Genomic DNA, 9,452 nt, shown 5'->3' with positions numbered 1-9,452 from the left:
AGGAGAGGAAGGTGAGGAAGAAGAGAAGAGTGGGGTAGGTCAAGTCCCTTCCTCTCTTTGGAGGAGGCAGAGCCCCTTCCTCAGAGCCCCTGTAGTCCAACCAGCCCTTCGTCAAGTGCATGGGAGAAAGAAGGTGACTCCCAGATGTTTATTGATGGAGGAATGGATCTCCATGGGCATCCACAAGCCCCCCAGCACCTGCCTCCTCTCCCTGACCCTCTGCCCCCTTCCACCTCCTCAGAATTCATCAAGACTAAAATGCCAAGAAGAGCCAGGGCAGTGTGGGGCACCAGTGACAACGAGGAGAAAGACTAAATGAAGCCCCCTCCCCAGGTTAACATCTTTATTTCTGAATAAAGCTCTTGCTGAGCTGGCCCTCCTTGACAGGGAGGAGATGATGGGAACAGTGGGGACCAGGCTCTGGTGGCAACACCCTCTGCCAGCCTCTGCAGCCCATACTGAGGGAGGAAAATGGAGAAAGCCACCCCCCCAGCAGCAGCTCCTCTGGGAGGGGCGCCAGGGCTGAAGCTGGACCCCTGCAGTCTCCACTCCACCGTATCCCACCATGGTGCTCCACCAAGGCTAGGGCCCCAAAAAGAGGATAAAGGCAGATGCTGCTCTAAATCAGCTTCCAGTCTAATGGAGAGAATGGGCCACATGGAGGAGAAATGGGGAACGGAGGTTGGCAGTGGAATGGGGGGGCAGATGGGATGGGGCAAGAATCTGGAGGGTCTGGATTAGGGCACAACAGGTGGGCTCAACTGCTGAGGAGCAAGTGTGAGAAGACAGGTGGGAGAGGGCTGGCCTAGGCCTGAAGGGCCTGGAGTGCTCTTTTTCTATGAGTTTCTGGATGAGAGGGGGTCCTCAACCACTTTAGGAAATGACTCTGGTGGTCATTGCAAGAGACTTAGGGTGTGGGAGCATGGGGGACTTGAGGCAAGGGGACAGCCACCTGGCCCCTGGGGTTGTGATCCTTCTCCATTTTTGCTGTAAAACAATCTGTAGGGGGCAACTACCCCGAAGACCATCACCATTGAATTGCACTTATGGAGAGGGCCTGCCATGTGCCAGGCACCCTGCTGGGGCTTTGACATGATCCCAGGTCCCTGAGAACAATGGGGAGGTAGATGATGATTTCTTCAGTTGACAAAGTGGGAAACTGAGTCACCAGTCAATGTCTTAGGCCAGACTGGATGCTGGATAAGGAAGTTCCTGCACCCAAGTCCTCAGCAGGGTCTAAATGGTCCATTATCAGATCCTGAGGTCATTTCATCAGGACAGATGACATCACCCTCACCTGAAACCCTCCCTGTGTGTTGTCTCCCTTCACCCTCAGAAGGGGGAAGAAATGGGTCATAAATGGTCTTTTTCTGGAAGTTTCCCATGAATTGGAAGAGGCTAAGCACCGTGCTGGCAGGCCAAAGGCAAAGAGCAGATGCTTGGGAACCCCAGGGGGGTCCTCCAGCTGTGACTCCGGTGTCTCTTAGGGGAGCTGGTTTAAGCACAGAGCTTCCCCATCAAGTCTGGAAGCTTCAGTTTTCTCAGATGCAGACGTGGAAAGGGTCCCACTTTCTCTTGGGGTCCCCTGGGCTCTGGTGGAGTTCATTTCAGGGCAGCATAGAGGCTGGGGTCTCCTGCTCCAGAGGGGGAAGGGTCCTCAGCCCTACCCTTGAGGCTGTTGAGGTTCAGCAGGGCATATGTCACTTCCTGAGGGTCTTCTCCTACTGGAGCCTGGCAGGAGATGAAGGAATGGAAGGGGACATGGGACAGGGAAGAGAAGGGGAATGACCTGAGCCTCCCCTAGCAGTATAACTTTGGGGGAGCCCCCCCCATTCCTCTCAGAAGGAAAGCTCTGCAGAAGGGAGGAGGGGTCTGGGGGGAACTCACAGCCGCGTCCTCTGGTCTGGCCTCCTCTGTGTGTCTGTCCTCACCCACATCTGCATCTGGAGGCAAGAAGAGAAGGCATGAGGGGCCAGGACCCCGGCCCTGCCCAGCCCAGGCCCCGCTGCCCCTGCCCCTCACACTCACACAGGGTCTCCTCCAGGGGGGTCCCAGCTGGGTCAGAGCTGGGGAGCAAGAAGACACAAAATGTTGAGTGGGGAGGTCTGGGAAGGTAAGCAGGTGTTGGGGGAGGGGCTGGGGAGATTCGGGGGTGTCTGGAGCCCCACCTTCTGGTGGTCCTCTTGGCCTCTGTGTCTCTGTCCCCTTTTCCTGCAAAGCAGAGTCGGCCTTTAGTGGGGTTCAGCTCCTCTCCAATCCGTCACTCCCCTTCCCCCCAAGAACTCACTGAGTCTGGTTCGATGTCGCCAGCATCGGCAGAAGAGGAAGAGGAGGAGGAAGAGCAGGATGAGGAAGGTTGAGGTGCCCACCAAGATGCCTACTTGGAGGCTGGAGAGACCTGGAGTGGCTGAGGGTGAAACAAGGGCAGGGGGAAATGACCTTTTTAGTGGCCCTTGGCTGGGGCACACTCACTAATCTGGCCTGACCCCCTTTGGTGAGACCCTAGGTAAGGAAATGCTCCCCTGCTAGGTGGGCCCTCTAGGGCCTCACTTTTCCATCTGTGAAATGGACTCCAGGACCAGTGGGGGGACGGTGGCAGGAGGGACAGAGTCCTGCTGCCTGCCTCTGTATGTGGGGGGGCTGTGGTGCCCCTCAGGGAGAGCAGGACAGCATAGCTCAGGGCTTCCAGGATGAGAGAGACCCCAGCCCATTCTTGGTCATTCTCTGCACACTCTTCTGGAGGCTCCTTGCCTTCCTACCACCTCTCCTGGGGGGCCTACCCCAGGGGGAAGTCCCGGATGACCAGAGTGGGGAATCGACCTGGGGTCAGGGAGGGGAGGCCCCTCTCTCAAAGGATGATCCGGTGCCCAGACTCCCCACCCCCGCCCAGTGAGTCCCCTATCCCCTGGCCCTGTGGCCCCTGGGGCCCTCTGGAGCAGGACCCTGAGGAGGCAGGGTGGGTCCCAAGATCAGTGAGGGAACTTGGAGTGGTGGGATTGGTGGGGAGGCCTGGGGGTCTCTCACCTGTGACCCTGAGCACCAGGGGGTCACTGGGGGCTGACCACACATACGGGTAGTTACTGATAAAGCTGTAGCATTGATAAGTCCCTCCATGGGCAGGGCTCACAGCCGGGATGGAGAAGTTGGTCTCATTCTCCAGTTCATTGTTCTGGTCCCCCCAGCGGATGATCTCTTCTCCATCCTTAAGCAGAGCAGAGGTGCCATACCCCAGCTGTGACTGACACCGGAGGGTCACCTCCTGTCCTGAGGGCACCTGGGAGCTGGGCAAGGCTGAGAGGGAGGGCGGGTCATAGGCACCTGGGGGAGTATGAGAGCCTGGCATGAGAACAGGCACAACCTTCTCCCCTCCGTGCCCAGGCTAGAGCTGGCAGAGGAGGAACAGCAGCCACTTCGTGCTTCTCTCCTCCTGGCTTTAACTTAGCGGAAGTCTGACAGGGGTTTGGGGATTCAGGAGCCGAGAGCCACCCCTGGATGGGGCAAGATTCTGAGACTAGGGATGAGGATGGGCGGGAGTCTCCTCTCACCTGTCACTCTCAGCTCCAGGGGGTCACTGGCCTCTGACCACAATGATTGGTTCATGTAGAGACATTGGTATCTCCCAGTATTTATTGCTGTCATGTGAGAGATGAGGACCTGGGCCCTCCTCCCATCCCCAGACATCTCCATGTTCAGGTCTTCTCCTTCCTTCCTCAGAAGGTACAGATCAGCCCCTGGGGGCCCCTCACACCAGAGGGTCACTGGCTTCTCCCAGGTGATCACCGAGCCTGGCTCAGCCCTGAGAGTGGGTCTGGGCATTTGACCTGCAAGAGAAGCAGAGAGCAGCAGGTCCCCCTCAGCCCTGCCTCCCCAGAGCTCACCCCCAGGGCCCCTTCCAGAATCTCCCCTGGACCCTCAGCCCCAATGTGGGTGGCAGATGAGGAAGAGGAGTATGAGGAAGGTTAAGATGCTCATCCAGATGCTTGCTTGGAGTCTGGAGAGACCTGGTGCCTCTGGGGTGGGGGGGGGAGGATGACACAAGGGCAGCAGGGACAGAATGACAGCCTGAGTCCACTTGGGGAGGCCCTAGGTAAGGACCCGGCTTCCCCCCAGGTGGGCCTAGGAGTGCAGAGAACATAAGGGACTCCTGTGATCTGGAAACTTCCATACCAACAAATCTAGGCAATATTTACAGGAAATGAGGCTGCTAAGATACAGGAAGGGCTGGGGGAGAAGGGTACCCTGGGGGTAAAGTCTAACCCAGAAAAAGTACAAGGAGGGGAAGGAAGACCCCCAACTGGGTCATTCCCCAAAACAGAGAAGTGTGCAGAGGAGTCTGGGGGCTGGCTGGAAGATTCCTGGCATCCCAGCATCCCCAGGGCATACCCCTAGGGCCCCTTCCAGAATCTTCCCCTGGACCCTCAGCCCCAATGTGGGTGACAGATGAGGAAGAGGAGTATGAGGAAGGTTGAGGTGCCCATCAAGATGCTTACCTGGAGTCTGGAGCAGCAGGGATAGAATGAGCTTTTCCGGGCTCTTGGCTGGGGCTCATTTAATCCAGCCAGACCCCACTTGGGGAGGCCCTAGATAAGGGCCCGCCTCCCCCTAGGTGGGTGCAGGAGTGCAGAGAACATAAAGGACTCCTGTGCTCTAGAAGCTTCCATACCAACAAATCTAGGCAATATTTGCAGGAATTGAGGCTGCTAAGATACAGGAAGGGCTGGGGGAGAAGGGGACCCTGGGGGTAAAGTCTAATCAGGAAACAGTAAAAGGAAGGGAAGGAAGACCCCCAACTGGGCCATTCCCCAAAACAGAGAAGTGTTCAGAGGAGTCTGCGGGCTGGCTGGATTTTCCCTCAGGAAGAGCTGAGTTCCAATCCAGCCTACATCTTTCCTGGCCATGTGACGATGGCCAAGTCCCCTAGCCTCTGCCTCACTTTCCTCTTTGGTAAAATGTGGATAAGAGCAGAACCTCTGGCACAAGTTGAAGGAGCAAAGGGGGATTTCAAGACAGACATCCTGGGGACAGGAAGCCTCGGAGACCTCCACATTCTAAGGGGAAGGGGAGGCACACACCTGGTGCCAAGGGGCAGGAGGTGGCAGAGGAGGCAGACTGGACCCTGACTGCCAGCCCAGCCCCTGCCTTGTCCATCTCACAGGGGCCAGCTTCAGGCACCAGTGACCAAGTCTCCTCAGAGAGAATGAAAAGGGGCTCGGTCTGGAGGGAGCCCTGGATGGGGAGTGGGAGGGGGCACGTCCCTGCCCTCTGGGGCCTCATTTTCCCATCTGTGAAATGGGGTCCTGGAACATTGGGGGAGGGGGGGAGGAAGGACAGAGTCCTGCTGCCTGCCTCTGTGGAGGAGGGGCTCTGGTGCCCCACGGGGAAGGCAGGACAGCAGAGCTGGGGGCTTCTAGGATGAGAGAGACCCCCGTCCAACCTTAGCCATCCTCTGCCCCCTTTCCTCCTGGAGGTCTCTTGCCTTCCTAGCTCCTTTCCTGGGGAGCTCATATCCATGGGAATGTCAAGGGGGGGGGCAATGATCAGAGTGGAGAATGGACCTAGGGACAGGGAGGGGAGGCCCCTCTATCTGAGGATGACCCACTACTCAGAGTCCCCATCCCTTCCCTGTGAGCCTCCGGGCCCCCCCAATCCTTCTAGTCCCTGGTCCCTTGCTGGCAGGTCCCTGAGCAGGCAGAGTGGATCACCAGGATCACTGAGGGAGATTGGGAGGTTGGAAGGGGTGGAGAGGGCTGGGGGTCTCTCACCTGTGACCCTGAGCACCAAGGGATTGCTGGGGGCTGACCACACATAAGGGTTGTTACTGTGAAAGCTGTAGCATCGATAAGTCCCTCCGTCGGCAGGAGTCACAGAGAGGATGGAGAAGTTGGCATGAGCCCCCCGGCCAGTGTTCTGGGTCTGCCAGTGGATAATCTGTTCTCCAGCCTTGTACAGAGCAAACCTGCCATAGGTGCTCAATGACTGACACTGGAAGGTCACATTGTGTCCTGAGGTCACCTGGGAGCTCGGAAAGGCTGAGAGGGAAGGGGGGTCATAGGAACCTGGGAGAGGGGAGAGCCTGGAATGAGACCAGGCACAGTGCCCCCCCATGCCCAGGCTGGACTGGCAGGGCAGGAGCACAAGCCTGCTACTATCTCTCTCCTGGTTTCAATGGAGCCCTGGGCTGGCAGGAATGTGGGGGTTTAGGGGCCAGAACCAGTCCTGGATGGGGCCAGAGTCTCAGACTGGGGCTGAGGGGTGTAGGGAGTCTCCTCTCACCTGTCACTCTCAGCTCTAGGTCCTCACTGGCCTCTGACCACGATTGCTTTTTGTAAGAACATTTGTATTTCCCAGCAGTCTCTCTTTCCATGTAAGAGATGAAGGCCTTGGCCTCCCTCCCATCTGCAGACTTCTCCATGTCCACATAGTTTCTTTCATTCCTCAGACGGTACAGTTCGGACCCCAGGGTCCCTACACACCATAGGATCACTTGCTTCCCCCAGGGGATCACCAAGCCTGGCTCAGCCCTGAGGGAGGGTCTAGGCAGTGGACCTGCAAGAGAAGCAGAGCCCAAGGAGTACCCCTCACCCCTGCGTCTCCAGGGCTCACACCCAGCCCACCTCCCAGAATCTCCCCTGGACCCAATTCCCATCGTCCTTTCCCTTCCTGTCCCGGGGACAGCTCCCAGTGCTGAACAGGAAAGAAAGGAAGGGGGCATTTGAGGAAAGGACTCACCCTCTTGTGCCCAGATGCCCCAGCACAGACACAGCCCTGGAGAAAAGGCTCTGGGTTAGACTCAGCTTTCTGCCCCAGAACCCACATCTTAAACTTGATGGACAAGGGAATGAGGCCTCAGAGTCCTAGGCTAGATCTGGATGCAGAGGGGCAGCCAGACCCCAGGAGCCCTGGGCCACTGTCCTGCTTGTGCCCCTTCTCCTGGTGCCTCCATTTCTTGCTTTGTAAAATGGGGAGGAGGGGTCCCTGCACTGACTCTCAGGTTCCTGATATCCTTGTTCTCCCTCTGGAAGGCCACCTCTGCCTAGGACTTACCAAGGCACAGCTGGGCAGAGAGTGTGGGGGCCATTGTATTGTCCAGGGCTGGTGACAGAAAGAGTGGGTGCAACCTCTTAGTAGAGAGTCATCACACAGGGTAGGGTCAGCTTCCTCTTTTGTGGTTTCCCCTGCTCCATGGGGGTGGGGTGAACTTCTTGGGGGTGGAGGTTGGAGAGTCCAGCTTGAGATTGGCCCAGGTCTTGTCCTTTTCAGGACCTTGCCTTCTCTCTCTGTAAAATGGACAGAAGGTAAATGGCCCTTTACTCTGCTACAACTTTCTGGGAAACCCTCTAAATCAATCAACCAATATTTTTGGAAAAAAACAGTGTTCCAGTTACTAAGCTAAGCTCTTTGGGTGTTAAGAAAGACAGTGAAGACTGTCCCTGCCCAGTGACTGTCTAGTGGCCGGGACACCAGACAATCCAGATGGATAAGCAAAATCTAGACAGGATAAATTGGAGATGACGTCAGGGGAACATCACTGACAGTAAAGCAATGATAAAAAAAAATTGGAGGTGAGCTTTCATTTAGTTTTCAAATGGTTGAAAATTCCATTTTATTTCTATTTTCTCCTTTCCCTTCTCTACCCATTGAGAAGGAAATAAATGGTAGCCCTTATCCCAACAAAGTCATGCACAGTATTTCTGGGCTTTGTCCCCTCTTCATCAGAATGAAATGTAAGAAAGTGAAAAGAGGCAGAAGATGGTGGGATGAGGCTAGGAGTTCTCTTCCAAAATACTTCAGAAAACCTTAAAGTTATTATTCAAAGTAAATTCTCAAGAGACAGAACCCACAGAAAGATCCAGTAAAGCAATTCTCTATCCCAGAGTAACCTGGTAGATTGTGGGAAGGCTCTGTTTCTCCAGGTTGGAGGGGGCAGCAGTGCAGCCAGGATCCCTGGGTGGGAGTGAAGGAGCTCCAGTGTTGTGGTCCACTCTGGGCAGCCGGGCATCAGCCTAATTTACACAGCTCTTCAGGGCACACCCCAGGACATGTCCTGCATGTTCAATAATGAAAGTCAGCCAGTGAGAGATAAGCAAGGAGTTTAATGCAGGTATATGCTACATCTCTGACTCACTTAGTTGAGTAAGGGTATATATAAGCCTAGTCCCCTTGTATCAGCATTCCTCATCTCCAGGCACTGTGAAAGTGTAAGGGGCATGCCACAAAAGGTGTGTATCCTGGAATATGTGGATTCTTCAACAAGATAAGGATGAGAGGCAGAGGGATAATGAGAATATTCAACAAGATATGGGTGAAGGGCAGGAGAACAAAGAGAGAGAAGGGCCAGAGCACCTTCCTGAGTTCAGAGCACTCTGGTATAGACATTCCTGTTGTCCCTAGTCTCAATGACTCTCAGGATGAACTCCTCATGGCCAAGTACTCTGTCTATTAACCCCTTACACTCCAGCCTTCTGGGAACAACCTGCAGGGCACCTGGTCAAGTTGCTTCCTGCAAACCCAGGAAACACCAAGCACAACTTGCAATATCAGCTGGAAACCTCTTTCAGAATGAGTACAGAGACCAGGTCAGGGTGGTCTTCAGTGCACCCCAGATCCCAGGAAATGGAGGCAGGACTGTGGAGTCTCCCTACAAGGAACCACTCCTTAACTACTTCCAGAGAGCTCAGACCATGGAAGCTAAGTGGTTGGGGGGAAATTTTTGAGGTTTCTCCTCTGTCTCTTGGGCAGGAATCTCGTTCTTTGTCCATATTTAGACCCTGGTCACAGTCTGGGCCCTCATACTGTCATAGAGCAAGGATACTCCTCATGACTCCAGGGCAGAGGACATTGCTTGTGGTCCTCCACAGACCAGAGCACAGTCCATGAGAGTAGTCAAAGCCTTGCATAGGCCCTTGAAGGAACTGAAGTACTTGTGGTATCCCAATAACACTAAAAAGTTCAGGAAGTGTCCTTCTGCAATACTTAGTCCAGAGTGATAAAATGACTTCTATTAACTCTTCTCTGCAAAGAAAGACCCTTTCTACCAACAAAAGAAAGCCTTAAATTATGAAATGTCCACTCTTATATGGAGTTTGTAAGGCTTGTCCCTCTGCTTCATGTCAATCACTGACTGGGGTTACAATCTAATTGATATATTCACCCCTATATTGTTTTCTTTCCCTGGTTATTATACTAATAAGCACAAGGGAGAGAAAGCAATATGCATGAATCTCCTTAAGCAGCTCACTTGTAAAGGCCAAGGACCATGAGTCAACTGGGAACCACATGGGGCATGCCTGATGCAATCTCAGGTCTTGCTCAGGTAGAGGTCAACTTCTTCATCTTACACTCACATACCTACCCCTAGGCAACAATGCAGGCAGACCGCAGTCTTTGTAATGTAAACCAACAATCTCCCTTACATTTCTTGTGGAAGCCAAACACCTCCCATGTTGATAAAA

General features: G+C 54.6%; 1 protein-coding gene across 1 annotated transcript in view; it reads right to left on the bottom strand.

Annotated features, from left to right (window-relative positions):
- Positions 1–278: 278 nt before the first annotated feature.
- The window catches only part of LOC141509179 (uncharacterized), a 30,950-nt gene continuing 21,776 nt past the window's right edge, over positions 279–9,452 (bottom strand). Inside the window, exons 15-25 of the mRNA XM_074218512.1 lie at positions 7,045–7,120; positions 6,730–6,765; positions 6,274–6,546; positions 5,763–6,056; positions 3,546–3,821; positions 3,025–3,318; positions 2,288–2,407; positions 2,169–2,211; positions 2,029–2,066; positions 1,888–1,943; positions 279–1,731 (exon numbers count right to left, since the gene is read on the bottom strand). Coding sequence (XP_074074613.1) covers positions 1,603–1,731; positions 1,888–1,943; positions 2,029–2,066; positions 2,169–2,211; positions 2,288–2,407; positions 3,025–3,318; positions 3,546–3,821; positions 5,763–6,056; positions 6,274–6,546; positions 6,730–6,765; positions 7,045–7,120 — 1,635 coding nt within the window. The 3' untranslated portion in view covers positions 279–1,602. The remainder of the gene's footprint in view (positions 1,732–1,887; positions 1,944–2,028; positions 2,067–2,168; positions 2,212–2,287; positions 2,408–3,024; positions 3,319–3,545; positions 3,822–5,762; positions 6,057–6,273; positions 6,547–6,729; positions 6,766–7,044; positions 7,121–9,452) is intronic.

Source organism: Macrotis lagotis, chromosome 1 (assembly GCF_037893015.1).
Source record: "Macrotis lagotis isolate mMagLag1 chromosome 1, bilby.v1.9.chrom.fasta, whole genome shotgun sequence".
NCBI classification, from domain to species: Eukaryota; Metazoa; Chordata; class Mammalia; order Peramelemorphia; family Peramelidae; genus Macrotis; species Macrotis lagotis.
The sequence above is the reverse complement of the archived record's forward strand: the minus strand, read 5'-3'. Positions and strand labels throughout refer to the sequence as shown.